The 18,875-nt window shown below is 38.8% G+C and overlaps 1 protein-coding gene across 1 annotated transcript in view; it reads right to left on the reverse strand.

Moving 5' to 3' along the window:
- LOC126297800 (P protein) overlaps positions 1 to 18,875 on the reverse strand; it is a 92,086-nt gene that overhangs the window by 19,614 nt on the left and 53,597 nt on the right. Inside the window, exons 7-13 of the mRNA XM_049989005.1 lie at positions 7,991 to 8,184; positions 4,459 to 4,565; positions 4,217 to 4,376; positions 2,794 to 2,865; positions 2,205 to 2,336; positions 1,990 to 2,105; positions 1,287 to 1,425 (exon numbers count right to left, since the gene is read on the reverse strand). Of these exons, the coding sequence (XP_049844962.1) occupies positions 1,287 to 1,425; positions 1,990 to 2,105; positions 2,205 to 2,336; positions 2,794 to 2,865; positions 4,217 to 4,376; positions 4,459 to 4,565; positions 7,991 to 8,184 (920 nt within the window). The remainder of the gene's footprint in view (positions 1 to 1,286; positions 1,426 to 1,989; positions 2,106 to 2,204; positions 2,337 to 2,793; positions 2,866 to 4,216; positions 4,377 to 4,458; positions 4,566 to 7,990; positions 8,185 to 18,875) is intronic.

Here is an 18,875-nt window from a genome sequence, read left to right on the forward strand (position 1 = left end):
GATGTGGTAGAATGAAGGAACAATCAAGCTAAACCAAGACCAGGCACACATCACACTAACCAGGACTATCTGGTATTGCGAAGTATGCTTGAAAAAATTGCCAGAAATCTGAAGGAATCACTTTTTAGTTCTGAATTATTACCAGCAGACCAGTTATTATATTTAATTCCCTATGCAATTATTGTACTGACTGACACAGTGGCTGACCAGCTCAACATAAGTCAGGTATTTCTGTAATCAAGATTAAGCAACATCTTGAAACAGTTGTAGGCAGGATGGGAGTGATTTAGAGTCATGAAGCATGTCCATTTGTGTAAGACTTCATTACTATTTCCATCTGTTTCTTGGTAACAGACAATTTGAAAAATTGTCTTCTCACATGTAATCTAATGACTACTTACTAGTATCCCTATTAAGTGTTATGAGGGTTGTTCAGAAAATAATGCACTACGTTTTTTCCTCAGCCAAAAACAATGCTACAAATGTGAAATGTTACACGTGTTATTTGAAGTCTGAGTGAGTTTGTCAAGTTGACATCACTGCTAACAATAGCATACCTGCGGGACAGTTTCAAGACTGCATGTAATGTAAATTGTCTAAAGATGCCAAGTGCCACCATTCGATTTCTCACTGTAGAGAAATAAACTGTGGGAAATATTCTCAAATGCTTGTGCAAATTTTATGGAGCATCTGCTGTCAGCAGAAGCACAATTAGTCACTGGGCATGGAAGGCGAGGTCATATGAAGGCGATTTGGCAGAGCACAGATCTGCAGACTATCCATGGCTGTCACACTTTACTTAGCCCCCTCCGATTTACACTTGTTTGGGCCATTAAAGAATGCGATTCATGTAACATGTTTTGAGGATGATCAGGAGGTGATACAAACAACGGAACACTGGCTCCATCACCAGGACAAGGGTTGGTCTAGACAGGTCACACTTTTTATGCACTGGAGGAAGGCCATAGACTGGGATGGAGATTAGGTGGAAAAATAGGATGTGTAGACAAAACACCATTCTTTCGTGTGTAATTCTCATTATGTTCAGCAAAGAATTATTGAAGAAAAGATGTGGTGCATCACTTTCTTGACAGCCCTCATACATCAACTTCTTATAAGTTTTATATCACTGTATATAATAAAATGGATGAGCAAGAAATGAAATTACAAGCTCTTCTTAGGGTACAGAATGTTATAATTACATTTAATGTTTAATTCATTGCAGACAACATATTCAATGAAAATTTTAGGATAAAGTTATTTCAGCTTCTCAAATTACTACTCACTGCATTCTGTATGTCTGAATTCGATGCTATTATTACATTTGGTGGATCACCCACAGGGGTTAAGGCAGCACCTACATTCGAATACATGATAAGTGCCATTAATATTGGCACAGGATTTATCTGCATCACTTCACACAACCTGGAAAGAGGAAGAAGACATTCCAGTAGAGGTAGTTAAACTGAATCTTTTATTCCAACAGTTAAGTATGGAGGCTCCATTGAAGACTTAGTTTCTAAGTATGTTAAAGATGTTTCTTTGTAATTCTTTTGAGAATGTTTTGGTATTTTGTTCGAGTTAAATTATAAAATCTTCTATCACCCATTTAATTTTAAAATTTTCCAAATTTAAGACTATTCTATATTAATTTTTGAAAGAATTAAATTACTTTTGCAAGAAGCCATTGCTTGTGTCTATTTTCACTACTAAGCTTAAAACAACAAAGTTTTTATTTAATTTGTGTTAAGTTATCAGCAACACATACTTTTAATGTGTTTTTCACTCTTTAATGTTACAAATGCTACATTGACAGAATGAACTCTTTGACTAAATTTTTAGAGAGATACTGTTTCAAGAAGTCTAATGTTCTATTTGCTTAAGGTGACATTCACTAGTTACATTCTGTTCCTTGTTGGCATAAGATCTCATTAAGAAAAGTACTTAATGTACTGAGAATTTCAAAATATTTTAAGATAATCTGTGTACCTGATTGTTACTGGAGTCATAAGCATCATTGTTGTGACATTATCCAAAAATGAAGACAGTGTAGCTGTGAAGATAGAAAGTACATTGACAAGTGGCCATACTTTACCATTTGTCACCTGTGAATAAAAGAATTTCAAAGATATTTAAAGTAGACGTTCCCTTAGTTCTATAAACTATAGATTGAGGTCATTTATGTAAAATCTATGCATACTAACCTTAAATGCAAATACTGCAAGATAGTCAAAAACACCAGTTTCAGCAAAAATAGCAACCAAAACCATCATTGAAAATAGCAGCAGCAGTGTTTCAACATTAAGCCATGAGACAAGCTCTGCCATGGAAGGTCTCTGAAAAAGAAATTGTGCTAGAAATGAAGAAATCTTACGTGAATTAAAGTTTATTAATAGTTTCTGTAAAAAATTAAGTACACTATTTCATTACAAATTTTTATCTGTTAGCAAAAAATTGCTCTGGACATTTGGTACTCCATTTTTGGTGCTACACCCATTGAACAGGATATGCATTACAATTAGAATTTGTGCTTTTATTCTCATGCATTGTAACTAGGACCATTCATGTTTAAATATTCAACTGAAGATTTATCAGACTTAAGAGACTTGGCACATATTGTGATTAATGCAATCCCTGTCCCCAGTAATAGATTAATCTTTTTTATAGCCAACAGAAATTTAGTCTTCTTTAAAAGCAACATTTATTTTAGTTACAAATGAAGTCTACATAATTTGTTTCATGAATTGTGGTTCCTGTACATTACCAATACCACTACTGTTGTTGACAACATACCTCATCAAAGTAGGCAAGAATGGCCACAGACATTGTTGAGGCCAGTATGGCAGCTAATGTACGATGAACAACCTGTAAATAATTTACTTGCATTGACTATGGTGCACTACTGCAGACATTACATTGCATATGTATTACTGAGAAAGAATTTCAGAAGACACTGAATAAAATGCTATAGAAATTATATTACAATTAGTTTACTTCATAACAGTTTGAAGGAAAATCTTTCCATTTAACATAATTTCACTAATTGTTTAAACCTCTTACACTATGGCAATGCACAATTTTTATCTTTGTTTACACTAGTTATAATAATATTTTGGGACCTTTTGCAAATAATATCCCATTGGTTTGCTTTGATCTATTACATTAGTAGAACATTGGATATTGGTCAGTCAAAATTAGGACAACTGAACATGTGCACATTGAAGTCTGCACGGTAATTTAGGATCCAAAATGTACACACTTCTGTCCATCCATCCTACAGCTTCAAAATATTGTGTAAATTAGCACTAAGCTGTGAAAAGCCAAATGTAACAAACTTCCTGGCAGATTAAAACTGTGTCGGACCGAGACGAACTTGGGACCTTTGCCTTACATGGGCAAGCTGTGAGGATGGGGCGTGAGTCTTGCTTGGTTAGCTCAGTTGGTAGAGCACTTGCCCACAAAAGGCAAAGGTCCCGAGCGTCTCGGTCCGACACAGTTTTAATCTGCCAGGAAGTTTCGTATAAGCACACACTCCGCTGCAGAGTTAAAATCTTTTTCTCAAAAGTAACTGGCTTGCAGTGCCTCTCAATGACAGGTAGAGTTTTCATGCAAAATGAAAATTAGCCCAAAAAGAATTTTTAATGAAGAAACTTACATTAGTAAGAGTTTTAAAGTTACGCGGAATTACATCTCCCATTACTATAAAGCCACTATGCTTAATGGTAGGAAGGAACCGATTATAACTTTAATATACTTTTATGACAGCTATTCTAAATCAACTTATATCCTGATATCACACTAAGTTTCTTTGTGCATTTCCTTTAGTTTGGAGTGCCTGCTGATAATTATTTATGAATGTAATTGTAGATCTGAGTTTTTAATGAATACTTTGTTTTATAACACTATGTAAAGTGCAGCAGGGGAAATGAGGGATGGTTCACAGAAAGCCTTTTCTTATTTGTGAACAACTGGAACAAAATTCTGCTTATGTCCATTTCTTTCTTTAGTGATGAATTTATGTACAAGGAGGAAAATCTGCAAGGCATAAATAGTTCAGTTTAAGAACAAATGTTACTGTATATAAATTCTAATGAAATGTCTGAAGTAAATTTTTACACACTTATGAAATGCCTTTTGTAAAGTTTATTGTATCTGGAAAACTGAAAGTAATGGTTTGATATTTCTGGGTACTTCTTACAGAAACAGTGCTACATACCTCAAACACAATTAATATGTAGAGACCAAGGAGTACCAGAGCTGCCAAAATGATTCCACCATGTGTATCTATTGGAGTTAAATTGTAACCAATAGCAACAGGCACACTAGCATCAAGATTTGTCCTTAACTGTAGACGAAGTACACTGTGACTGTCACTGCTATCAAAGAAAAATGGAACACATAGAATTTGTCAACAATGTAACCCTGATTGTTAGCATTGAATGCAATATTTGTACTTACTATTTGCTGACATCTATTTGTAAAACTTTCTCAACTGTAACTTCTGGAACAAGTTCTATTAATTCTTTGCTTGAGACAAGGGGCACTTTCCATTCAGCAGATATATTCTGTAAAGTGTCATTATTTCAAATCACTTAGCTTTTATTTCATTAGAAATAATGTTACTTGTTTTATCTATTACATGTGAATATGTATATTATGCATTTATTCTAGTGTGACAGGCTACATTTATTACAATCCAGCACAATTTTTCTGTAAAGTTTCATGAACAGTATTATATATTTTAGATAAACAGAGGGCTTTTGTAGTGACATTCATTGCTTTCATACAGTGAATAATATATAACTACCTTGCAGTGTCCATTTAATGTTAATTTGTACTAATTTAACATTCCACAGTTTATTATGTAGGCTTTTACTTACCCTATTTCCTCAAATCTTGCATATTACCCTTTACCATGCATTATCTTACCAAACACTACCTTCTACATCAAAACCCTGTTAGAAATGAAAAGTTCTGTAGCATGCAAATGGTTATTCTGGCAATTACAAAGGTAATTTCAGTGGGTTAATTCAGTGCATTACTTAATTTTAATGTCTTAAAAACATTTGTAGTATCCAGTTTCATTTGTAGTATCTATTATAAATTCCATGTCATTCACCAGCCACAGCTTGACAGGTAACACTACATTTACACTAATATAACTACAATAAAATTATTTATAGTACCTGCTTTGACATCACAATTTAAATTTCAATATTTTATTCTAAGTTAATAAGTATATTCCAATATACTTTACAATAATGAGAATCAGAATAGTAGCAAAATGGAGTTGCAGCTGAGGTAAAAATATCGAAGTTATATTCTTGTATACAATAAAAAGGTTGGTCTTTCAGTACACACAACTTTAGTTCTGAAGTGTTTAACTTGTAACGATCATTTCCTTAAGTAAAGGATTAAATAATTTTAGGTCCATTACTGGGAAGTGGTTTTGTGTCTTGACATCTTTATCTGTCTGTACTGTCTACAGTGACTGCTGCTGCGTAACTTTATTTCTTGTTCTGTATGTCCCATGGCCTGTGTGTGAACAAAGCAGCTGAAAATATATTGGCTGAAAACAGAACTCTTGATCTGGAGAAAATTGGTTGGCAACAGTCAGTTTTTTTTGCACAAGGTTACAATCCTCATTGCTTTCTTTTGCAATAAAAAACCTTGTAGCCCACAGATTGACCCCATTGTAACAACTTTTATCTGATGAGGCTGTGAAATATTTCACAGTATCCTGTTGTGATATAACCCTTTTTAGTTTCCACAAGAGGTAGAGAAAAGAGTTTTGAACACACGTTTGATGTGCTCTTGCCAGGTTAACTTTTTATCTATTAAGATAGCCCAGAAGATTAATAGCTGCCATGTCACCAAATGCTCCAGTATGACTTAGGCAGCATGTCATCCTCAGTCTCCATTAATTTTCTTCTTTTTCATGATGAATCAGGTCTTTGAGGAGCAGAAGTCCTATTGAGTGTGGCAAACAGCTTTAAATACATTCTTTTTTTTAGAACAAAGTTGTGTCATCTGCAAACTGCAGCATGTACCATTGGAGGCTACATCATTAACGAAAATTAACAGAGACTATTACAGATTCCTGTGGCACACTGTTTTGCCTTCATTCCACCAGAATTCCTCTGTGCATTGAGACATGTGTTATTCAGGTAGGATTTGGGAATTTGTGTAACAGCTAATGCCATATTTTAGCTTACTGAGCAGGACATTACATTGGACAATATCAAATGCCTTACTAAGGTTATGGAGTACCAGTGTACAGACAGTCTTCAAAACCCTGACTTTTTAACTAAGTCAAATACTGTTTTAGTTGATTTGTTCTGAAAGCTGTTCTGTGTATTAAACAGGGTTATTTTCTTGAATGTAACTAAACAGCTGAATTTTCCTTATGGATTCCACCACCTTAGCTAGCATTGGTATTCTAGGTCTGCAGCTAAACTCTTCACATGTTAATTACCTGTTTTGTAAACTGGTACTGTACGTGCTACTTTCAGGAAGTCAAGATTCTCAGCATGGTGGCATTTCTTTATTACTACTGACAGTGGCTGAGTAATTTACATATTATAGTTTTTAATACAGCAAGACATGCCATAACTATCAGGGTTACAAAGTGTTTATAGCATTACTATTTTAATTGCATCTTTAACATTATCCTCTGCATTACCATGCTGCATTTCAGAGCAACTGCGAGATCTGTTCCAGAGTCAGAAATTTCTCCTACTGTGCTTCCCACTAAGTTTATAAAATATTCATTAAATTCATCTGGCCTGCAAGAATTAGAGCAAGAAGTGGGATTTTTGCCCATGTGTATTAACTAGATCCTCGACTGCTTTGTAGGGATTGAACTGCTTCCATATATCTGGCATTACTTTCCCTATTTGCTTTCTCTGCATTTCTGTACACCCTTTTAGCCTGTAAATAAGGTTAGTGTAGTCTGTCCTTAATGCCAGTATCTTCAGTGGCTTTGACTATCATACAGTGGTTATACAATGCATTTTATTTTAGCTAATCTTGAGGTATACCAGCTTTGACAGTTTTCTGTGTGTAGTTTTGTCTGCTAACTGGAAATTTTTCCACTAAACCCAAGAGATACACATCAAATTTGGCTTTAGGAATCTAGAACAAACTGACATCAAATGTATGAAAAACTGGCACTAAATGATACATTCAATCTATAGAAAACACTGCAGATTTTAAATTAAATTTTTCTTTGTAATAATGCTATTTCTGGTGATAATTTGAATGCCAGAATTTGTTGAATACTTACTCAGTTTGTTCATAACAGCATGATTACTACACTGAAATCTACAAGCATAGGGTCAAACCACACTTTGTACTCCCAACTATTTAATTTTGTGAGAACTGTATCAAGGCAGACATCTCTTGTTGGTAGACAAAGTGCCACAAACAGTCCAGAGCTGCTTACTAAGTTCACTAAAGCTCTTTCTCTCACTACATTCCCAATATGGATCTCTCTACTCCTAGACACACTAGCTGGCACAGACAGATTTTGAATTTGCTAGTGAAGTTACCAGAATTGCTATTTGCAGAACAGCACACAGAAACAACAAAGTTAGCACCTGGTAGCCCCAGAGCAGCAAAGTCTAGATCCAAGTTCACACAGAAATTATTTACATCAATTTCTTGGCACTGAGCTTACTATCTGCATTTACAGAACCACAATATATATCAAAGTATCTAATTTCATGATAGACCACCAGAACTCCTACTGGACAACATTATTAAATGGACCTCCATGGAAATGTTAATACTTCAAATATTTTCTTTAATGGACTCTGAATGACAGTACACTTTTCACATGTAATTTCAAATACCAGTAAAACAAACTTAGTTTTTCATCAGTTTTTCCTACATTTAATGTTTTAGTGAACTTTTACTGAACTGTTATCACAAAAAGAAAAATTGTATCACAGAAAAATTTGTTACGTAAGTAAAAAATTTAACTACCCACCTGAACAGAAGAAACATGTGTTTTCTTGAATGATGTTACATTTCTTAATAACTTTTCTTTGTGTCTGTAGGAAACTAGCTGCACCCTTGCTGTCAGAGCTTTTGTAGACAAATTTCTGTAATACTTTGGTAAAAATGCTCCTGTCAAACTCACACCCAAATGATTTTGCTTTGGTTCTTCCAGAATCAAGTAACCTGTCACCATTAAGTAAATAACATTCAAAAGAGAAAAGGGTGCACAAGCACACACATGCGTGTTTTCAAGACACTGTCAGTACGGCGAAATTCAACATTGTGTCAAACATGTACAATCCCCAGGCCTCTACTACAGTATCTACAGAAGTGGCCAAAATGTTTTAGACAAATTTTCCCTTATTAAATCTTTTTTTTAAATAAGTTTATTAAAGCTGATAACCATTGGACAAAGCTGTTACTGAATTATCACCTAAATGATCATTCCATCCTAATTTTTAAATAATTTTGCTCTTTTTCAATACCTAAACTTTATTCCTAGATGCTGATATAATATATTGACCACCCAATAGCTGAAGGGTCAGCTTGACAGAATGCTATGCAAAGGGTCGCATGTTCAATTCCCAGCTGGGTAGGAGATTTTCTCCTCTCAGGGACTGTGTTCCATCAACAGATAGTGATGCACCCCATACTGGCAGTCAGCCAAGGGGGCACCTCTCTGACAGGTCCTGGGAGAACCCCAAAGGGGATTATGTGCATTAGAGTCACTGAGTCGCAAAAATGGGGGATGTAGCTTCCCAGTAAACTAAAGAAAGTCTGCCCTGATGACATCGAATGAAGGAGGTACATGAATGGTACAGAGGGAGAAAGTCAAGTAGGGAAGGAGAAGGCAAATGGTAACACCCTGGAGACAGGTAGTCAGGGAGATGGGTTGACTGGTCATCCTGTATGAGCAGTAATGTGAAAGCTCAAAGGTCTTGAGGGTCCAATTTCGTTTCCTGAAGGCAGAGTACAAGGAGATGCTGCGATGCTAGAAGCAGCTGCAAATCCTCTGTGGGACCGAAGGCTGAACATTCCATTGGAGGAAAGTCATGAGAAGGAAGACCTGTAGGCATGTCAACTCTACGGCTACCAATAGAGCTGGTGGAGTCGCTACTACAGAGTGCAGAACCAGGTGGATCCTGTTCCATGGGGTCCACAGAAGCATCAGTGTGCTTGTGTGGCCAGTCTATAGAGTCCAACAATGAAAAACAGTTGGTGGTGCACAACGGCGAGACTGAGGCCAGCAAGGCTAAGTGACCACGTGGAGACACCGTTGAACAGGATCTTCGAGTTGGTGAGGGAGAAGACTATGTCTTTAGTGGACTACTTCAAGTGCTTCTGGTTAGAGGAAGATTTGGGAGTTGTTTGGCTGGACAGACAAAGTAAGTCTCCACAGGAGTACTCCTTCCATCCTTTCCTGCCTGCCAGTTGTGTAGTGGGTAGCATTGCCCCTTTAGACGAAGGTTTGACAGTTTTTTGCACAGTTTAATGGGGGTACAGCGATGCTACCCTGACACTGGGCAACTTCACGACCACAGAGCCAAATTTGAGGTCACATGTCTGCATGGCCATGTCCTTCATGGGGTGAGGGGTAACAAGAACTTTACTATAGGTGCCAATAAGTTGCGAGCTACTAGTTAAGGCACTTTCCTTTACCCAAATCTCTAACACTCCTCTAGATACACAGGACAATCCTGGAAGAGACAGTGGCGTGGCCACCACTGCAGTTGATACAGTGAGGAAAAGGTGGTAGACGTTCGCCCTTGTATGCATCCATGCCACGGGCACCCATTTGGCTGGGTGTGGACAAGACGAAGTGTGTTTGAAATGATGACACTGGTAGCAAGCTCATTGGATTTGGAATGTAAAGCAGGCTATGAAATCGCCACAGTCCGGCCATAATCTGGGATGGCAGCACCACCCTATCAAAGGTGAGGCGAAGAGTGCGGGTGGGCACCAAAAAATGATCTACCTTATTCATTACACAATGGACAGCAAAGCCACCCTGATCAGAGAGGTAAGATTGTACTTCAGCCTCAGACCAAGCATCCTGGTGTAAATTACACCACAGGTAGAATTCAAAGTTGTATGTGCCTCGACACAAGGTAGATGTGGAGAAGCGAGGCAGCAAGTAGTAATTGTGCCTGAGAATCAGAAGCCGTCTCCAAAAGCAAAGTGCCATTCCATAAACAAGAGCAGGATTTCTCAGAGCCAGCAATGGCATCAACACCTTTCTGAATAATGAACGGATTGACAGTGGTGAAGGACTGATCGTCACCAGTATCCAATACCACAAGGAACTGTGGTTCAGCAGGAAAGGTCTTCAAACCCGTAGCCGCCTCATGTTTACGTTTTGTCAATATCTATGGATAGGATTGACTCACTGCGAGGAAATCCCAACAATTTTCATTAACTCCAATGTTACATTCCTTCCAACTTAGGCCCCTTTCAGAAGGGGGAGGGGGGGGGGCCCCACCCGCCTTAGGTGATTCTTCACACCTCAGGTCACACGACCTGAACACCTGACAGAGGGACCAATTGGCAATTTTGGAAGGTCACAGCTCAGGCAATCACCACTTCCTGGGCCTGGCCTGTATCAGGTAGTATGTGCAAACCATACCTGTTGACCTGGGGCTGGGAATTTCTCATTACCAAGTCACCTTGTGTGTGTCAGACATGTGGGCTGGCCTTCAGAAGTGAACAGGGAGGAAGGAGAAGTATCCTCAAATGCTGAACCGGAGGAACAAGAGGAAAAGGGAGGGAGGCAAACAAAGGAAAAGGGAGGGAGGCAAACAAAGGAAAAGGGAGGCAAAGTTTATACTGTTTGCAAGTCAGTGACAGAATGCAAAACATTCCCAATAATAACCCAGACATGTTCCCCAAGGGAGGGGAAAAATAAGGGTGCAAACATACAGCACTGAAGGGAACAAGTGCAAAGGCTTGTTGCCTGTGGTAGCCAAGCATGAACCCACCAAAGAGTGGCAGGTAGCAGTAAAGCTGCTGCAGCAGTCATATAAAGCTAACTCCAGGAGATAAGAGACTGAGGATGCACCCTATACTGGCAGTCAAAGGAGTCATCAAAGGAGGCTACACAATGGGAACCCACATATGGGAGACAAATGACATGCGTACCTGGTGAGAAGAAAATCAGTGGCAGCTTTTGCATAAAAACTCAGTCATTCCAAACTACCAGACTAGTGTAAAAGGTACGAGTGACCAAACTAAAGACATCATGGTGAATTACATATAGATGGCATAAGCTGGACAAATGTGCAGATGCAAAAACAGAACACCTGTAATCTAGTTCGAAATGGACAAGGGATCAGTACAAATGGAGGAGGGCAGTCTGGTCCACTCCCCAGGAAGTACTGAGGACACTTGACAACAAGGGATTGGGTACACTGAGTGGCCAGGTAACATGTGGAAGGACCAAGAAAGTTTTCCGTCATGCATAAGCCCAGGAATTTTGTAGTTTCAACCAACAGATGGGCAGGAGGCCTAAGATGTAAAGATGGAAGAAACCAACTGTGCTGCCAGAAATTTGTATTAACAGTTCTGTCAGTGGAAAAGTGAAAGACTTAGTTGATGCCCCATGAGCAAAGATAATCTAGGCACCACTGAAGATGCTGCTCAAAGAGAGAAGTCTGGAAAACTGCAATAAAGTGCAAAATTGTCAATCAAAGGGATCTGGAGATGCCCAATGGGAGAAAGGCCATAACAGGGTTAATGGCTTTAGCAAAGAGGACAATGCCCAGGATTGAACCCTAAGGCACACTTTCTGTATAAAGGTGTCCAACCATGCAGAACCCATACACACATTGTAAACTGTCTTAAAAATTCCTGAAGGAAATAGATGTGGCCACAGAAGCCTCCATGCAGAAATTATGGAGAATACCAGTCCTCCAGCAGGTGTCTTAGGGTTAATCCAAATAGAAAACACAACCAGTCTGGTATTTATGCAGAAAACTGTTCACAAAATGGGTCAAAGTGACAAGATAGTCAGCTACAAAATGGTTTGCTTGAAGACCACATTGTGTAGTGGTTAGTAAAATTTGAGGCAAGCCACAATACCAGCTGGGCATGAATCTTAAATTCCATCACCTTGCAAACACAGCTGATGAGAGAAATTGGGTGGTAGCTAGAAGGAAGGTGCTTCCTTACCAGGCTAAAGTATGGATATGACAGGCTTCACACCAGTGTCTGGGAAGCATGCAATCCACCCAGACAGATTTGTACATATGAAGGATAAAGTGTGTGCCTTTAAGATAAAGGTGATGCAACATCCAAATGTTAACACTGTCCAGCCCTTGGGTGGAAGGCTGGAATGAACAGACCAAAATCTAGCTCCTGCATAGTAAAGGCAGTTGCGTAGCACTCATTACTAAGGAGAAATTTATCACTTATTATGGCTTTGCTTGTTTCCAATCAAAGAAGACTAGGCTATTGTGGGTGGAGCTGAAAATTGACGCAAAATAGCAATCCAAGGTGTTCGAGATAGCAATGAGGTCCACAATGACATCTGCTATGGTCAGGCAAAGCCGGCAAATGGACCTTTGAGAGCCATAGGTGGTTGGGTAACAATGAAAGAGGGAGTGGAATTGTTAAGAGAACTGGTAAATGAAACCCAGCTAGCTTTTTGCTATCTCTAAGTGTGACAATACACAACTGAAGAAATGTAGTTCAGCATCATAGAATGTTTATTAAAGAATGTGGAGAGCATATTTCTGTGCAACAGTTGCATCATAGAATGCCTCTATCCAAATGGACTGGGACACAGCACAGCCAAGGTGGTGTGAGAAATGGAACTTTTGCAGCTATAAGTAAAACTAAGGTATTCTACCCAGTTATCCCAACTGGGGAAATGTTTGTTGAAAGTTGTGAGGGAAGAGTGAATCCCCAGTTTGTTTTTGAAACCTGCCATGTGGGTCTCCACTTAGGTGTTGTAGTAGTCAGCAAACAGGTAGCATGTGAGAAATGGTCACTGAAGTACATGTCAGAAGGGATCACTAGAGATGATGAGCAAGCTGGGCAGTGCAGAAGGGGAGATCCAAATGGAAATAAGTGTGCATGGAGTCAAAGGAACATGGGTGCCTCAGTGTTAAGCCTGATTAGGTTGAATTGATTGAGGTGGTCAGCCAAGAGGGCACATCAGACATTTTGGGTTAACTGTCAAGGGGATTGTGTGCATTGAAGTCACCAAGCAGAAAAAAAAGAGGTGAAGGAGCTGCCCAGTAAGCTGGAGGTGGTCTGTCCTAGTGACACTGAATGACAGGATGTAGATAGTACAAAGAAGGTGAAATGAAGGAAAATGTGGACCAACAGCTTGCAGCCAGGTGTTCAGCAAGATGGTTTGACTATGATCATCATGACTCCTTAAGACGAAATGCAATCCTCAGAGGGTGTGGGGTGAAGATCCAGGTAGAATGGAATGAAATGAGATCAAAGCAGTTGTGAGGACATGATTGTTTTCTGGAGGCAGAAAGCAAGTGGACGCTATGATGCCAAAAGCAGCTTTAATTCCACCTGGTTTGATGTAATGCCACAAATGTTCCATTGGAGGAAAGTTGTTAGAGGGAAAGATGAGGAAAAAATGAAGGGTTGTGATTTCAGTGGCTGCTGAGTGCCAGCCTTTGAAGACTCTTCTACAGGGCACATAGCCTGCAGGATGCTGCTTCATGAGAGCTACAGAGGCATCTGCATTGTTACTGGGCCAGCCTACAGATTCAAGGGCAGAGAAACAGTTGGCAGTGCACACTGGTGAAATGGAGGTCAACCAGGTGAGGTTGCACATGGCAACACTGTTTAAGAAGGCCTGCCTGTTGTGTAGCAGGTGGCTTGTTTTACAGGAGCAGCTACAATTACACTGACTAACTTCAAAAACATTGCTGAATTTGAGGTCACAATTCTGAGAGGTTGTGCCTTCTGTGGAGTGAGGTGTAGCAAGAATGGTACTGTGAGTGCCAGATGGTAAAATGCAGGGCTTTAGACTAGGTAATAACTTGCAAGTGGCAGGGCAAGGCACTTTTTCCTTCACCCAGATCTCCTGGACAGCCCACTCAATATACAAGGTACAGTCTTGGGATGAGGATACATGGTCTCCATTGCAATTGATGCTGTGTGGAGGGGGGGGGGGGAGGGGCGGCAGGCAATTGCCTTCATGTACAACATTCCTAGAAGCAGCACATTTGGCTGGGTTTTGACAGAACATTCATGTGTGGTTGTAATGCTGACACTGGTAGCAATTCATCTGGTTTGGAATATATGGTTGGCTCATGATTACTTCATTTCCTGCTTCGATCTTTGATGGAAGCAATACTCTATCAAATGTGATAAATAATGCATCTAGGCACTAAGGATGCATCACCCTTTTTCATGACCTGATGGACTGCAGTGATGCCCTGATAAGGGGTAAGTTTGGATTTCTTCCTCTTTCAGACCATCAAGAAGCCTAGTGTAAACACCACATGAATTCAGGAATCAATGGGCCTTGACACTAACAGGATAGCCGTGGAGAAGCTGCAAGCACTTGCACTTTAAAATCAATTAGTCTCCAAAAGCAATGTTCCATAGTGGAAACAAGCAAGACTTCACAGGGTCTATAATTGCATTAACATTTTTCCGAATAATAAATGGGTTAACCCTAGTGAAGGAGTGACCATCTTCCATATGTCAAACAGAAAGGAACTCTGTAAACAAAATGAGGGTAAGGATTCAAACTCTTACAGCTTCACCATTTAGTAGACAGATAATGCAGCATCTAATCATGTGCTCCTCCCAACAAGGGGACCTCTACCTTAGATGGCTGCTTACCACCTTAGGTGACTTCACACCTCAGGTCACATTTCTTTAGTTCCTGATGGAGGGACCAGTTATCAATTTGGGAAGGTAGCAGCTCAGGCAATACACACCTCCTTGAGCCTGGCCTGTATATACAAACCGTATTGTCAACCTGGGTCAGAATTACACTTTATCCAGTCAGGAGGAGGAACTGGAGCTTATAGAAGGATGCAAGGAAATGAAAGGACGCAAGGAAATAAAAGATTAACAGTGGAGAGACATAGCAGGCTACTCAAAATTCAGAACACTCAAAAATACACCATACAAGTTTCCAAAGGGAGGGAGAAAGAACAGCAGGAAGATAGACATGCAGTATTGAAGGGAGAAGATACTGCAATGAGCAGGGGTGGGTGGGGATGGTACCTTTTGGTGTACTGGAAGGGGCTTGTCCTGGAACTTGTTACTTCTCTTTCACAGGTCAAGGAGAAGATCTTCCTCAAATGTCAGAATCAAGGGCTTAATGTCTGTGCAATTGTCTTTCCAACCTTTCTGAACACACCAGAAAAAAATGAACATCTTGTCATTTCCGGTTTGCCTAGTGTTCCTGATCATTTTGAAGGATAATGTTGCTATTAGAAATGACACTCTGAACCATGTTGAAAGACTGGTGAAGCGTAATGACCATTGGGGTATCAAGATTGTCACATTTAGGGCTGCAGAATAATTTTTGATCAGCAACAAACCTGACCACATCTTACAGAGATATTCCACTGATGCAATGAAGGCTTTCATGATCAGATGATACCATTGCTGGTGACCTATTTGTCGTGTAAGATCATGATCCACAAAACTCTCTGGCTCCTGATGTTTCATCCAGAATTGCACTGGACATCTGAGGCACTACCCCTCTGTTGAATCTTGCCAACTGACAGGTCAGATGTCAGTAGCATATACACCATTTATCATGTACAGCTCTGGCCCTGCCCTTTTTCTACAGAGAGAATCCTTGTGAACATAAAATTTTAACTATCTATTGTCACAGAAACTTTAGACTGTGAAACTTACTTACAGACAGTAGCTCTGCAGAATTTCTATTCTTTCCTATGAGAATTATCTGAGAGTGCACACTGCAACAGCTGATTTTTCTATTTTTCTGGTCTGCAAGGACTTTGTGTTCCTTTAGCCATGTATTCATACTTGTCTTGGTTGTTATAATATTAACTTTAACATGTGTACACAATTTTATATACTACACATGCTGACAAAGGCATTTATCCTTTTCATACCTGAATGTGAAATTTTCTTTGTTGGGCTAAAAATAATGTCATGTTTCTGTAAAATCTACCTCTTTATTGAAAGAGAAACTGCTCGTCCATTGTTTTCCATGCTTGTCCTAAGACCTTCCATTATTTGGCCATAGCTACTTGGAGAAGGAAAGGAACAGAATTCTATTTTCCTTGGAAGCCTGCATTAGAAGTTACAATTCAGCAACCAGCTGTCCAAGCATTCAGATCCTTTTGGTTCTATCAGCAAAACTCGACAACACCTCTTGTGGATGGCCACTTAGAGTTATGTAAATATCTGTCTACATTTCTTTTCAGAAAACTGTTTTAAACTTTGTTACCAAACTGACTGCTGGAAGTTTAAAACAAACATCCAATAAATTCAGTTTGTTTTTTCTATTACCACAGTGAACTGGATTTTTGGATTTATATTATTTAGAAAACCAAGGAATTCATCTAAAGCTATTTTACCATGCAGCCAGACCACAAATGTGTCATCCACAAACTGATACCAGCAAGACTTTCGAATTTGCTTTTACTGAAGTTGATTGAATTTTTCCATATAGAAATCAGCTATTGCTATAGCTAAATGAAGTTCATAAAATTCATCATCCCACTGGAACTGACTGAAGATAAGGCAGTGTCTGAAAAGAACATACAAATCTCTGAAAAATTTCTTATGAAAATCTTCACTCTGTTGACTGGGGTCTTAGTGAATAAAGACACCAGAACTTACAATGATACCCTCAGGAGCACCGTAAAGCCCTCAAGCCTCTTCCCCTTTTATTAAATAAGGAACACATCGAATCAGATCTTAGAAAAACATTACAGACCAGTTTTTAGACTTACAAAACAAAAGGTCAGTCACCTGTACTGTGAAGGGTAAACACCTGCCTCTATCAGGATGTCACATATATAAAATTCCACATGTGGTGAAGTTTCTATTTGAACAACTAAGATAAGCATGAATAAGGGGAAGGAGATGCTGGCAAAGCTCATAGGTGGCAGCATAGTGGGTGGTGGTGGGATAACTCATGGAAAATTCCTATAGTATGTGTTAGAGCTGCACCTTTTTTTAGAGTGAAGTCAGCTGATAGAGGGACTTCACTTAAGCAGCTATACATAACTGAGGAATTACTTTCAGAGAACAACATTTTTCCAAGTAGAGAAGTAGTTACCATACTGCATCAAAATCTAAGGATTAGAGAAATTTAGTGAACTGCTTTAGATGTTTACTCAAATCATTGGTGTATTGGAGCACCACTTAAATAATTTGACAATTTAAAGGCTTCCTTTACCATTATACAGATTAGCTAACTTTTTTCAAGGAGTTCCTTGTGAGGTGGAGAGTGACTGTACATAAAAAGCAGTCTTCCAATTAAGTCTGGATGTCTCTCAGCACTGCACTGAGCATATATTTGAATATTGTGCAGGGGCAGTTGAATTTAGTGAAACAACTTCTTGTTTCTAGGTCCCCTAACTGACTTCAGAGCATTTCTGCTTAATGCTAGAGGGGTTCTTCATTCACTTGCTGCTAATTAATTTATCTATATGTACACTATTTAACAATTGTTTTCTGAGCATTGCTGGTGAATTAAATAATAATTTACCTTCTACAGGGAATCATAATTCTCTTAGAAAATGCCTCTCCAAGAGATGTCTGATTCAGACAAGGGCAATATTGAGTCAATAATTAAATCACTGAAGAGTAAGGCCTCCCATGGATATGATGGAGTGCCTACAAGAATATTAAAGTAATGTGCTGCACATGTTAGCCCTGTATTTAGCCATATTTGTAATTTTCTCTTTAGGAATGGTCAGTTTCATGAAGGATTGAAATATTCAGTAGTAAAGATGCTTTATAAAAAGGGAGAAAGGGACAATGTAAACAATGCAAGACCTATGCCATCATTGTTTGCTGTAGTCATTGAAAATGCTTTGTCTGTGAGGGTAATTTATCATCTTATATCACACAATTTGCTATCAAATGTAAAACAGCTTTAGAAGTCTTAACTGAAAAATGCTGTATTATTTTTGTGAGCTACTGGATGGGTTAAAATAAAGATTTTGAATGCTACACATTTTTGATTTAACTAAGGCATTTGATTGTGTATCACAAAATATTGCTCCAGAAGTTTGACCATTACGGAATACAGGGAGTAGCTCACAACCGGTTAACTTCTTTCTTTAGCAACCTACAGCAAAATGTCATTACTCACAATGTTGAAAATGGCTGTGATGTGGGTTCAGTGGGGTACAGTCAAGTGAGAAGTGCCACAGGGATCAGTGTTGCAGCTACTCCTGTTCGTAATTTATGTAAATGATATGCCCTCCAGTATTACGGGTAACTAAAATATTTGTTTGCTGACAACACTAGCTTGGTAGTAAAGGATGTGAAACATTGACACTTTCAAATAGTGCAGTACATGACCTAAGTTCATGGCTTTTAGAAAATAAACTAATGCTAACTCATGGATTTCACACACAATTCAACAAAACTTGACATTTTAATTTCACAGAATGGGCATATGATTAGTGAAACTGAACAGTTCAAATTTCTAGTTCAGACAGTAAACTCATGGAAAGCCCATGTTCAGGATCTTGTTGAAAGAATGCTGCCATTTTTACTATTCAAACATTATCTGAAGTAAGTGATTGCTCAACACAAAAGTTAGTCTACTTATTTTCATTCACTTATGTCATATCGTACTATATTTTAATTCCTCTTCCCACTCTATAAGGAGTTTTTGGCTCAAACAGAAACTGATGGATTTTTCCAAAATGCTACTCAAATTGAGGTACCATTTAACA

This window comes from Schistocerca gregaria, chromosome X, assembly GCF_023897955.1.
Source record: "Schistocerca gregaria isolate iqSchGreg1 chromosome X, iqSchGreg1.2, whole genome shotgun sequence".
Lineage (NCBI taxonomy): Eukaryota > Metazoa > Arthropoda > Insecta > Orthoptera > Acrididae > Schistocerca > Schistocerca gregaria.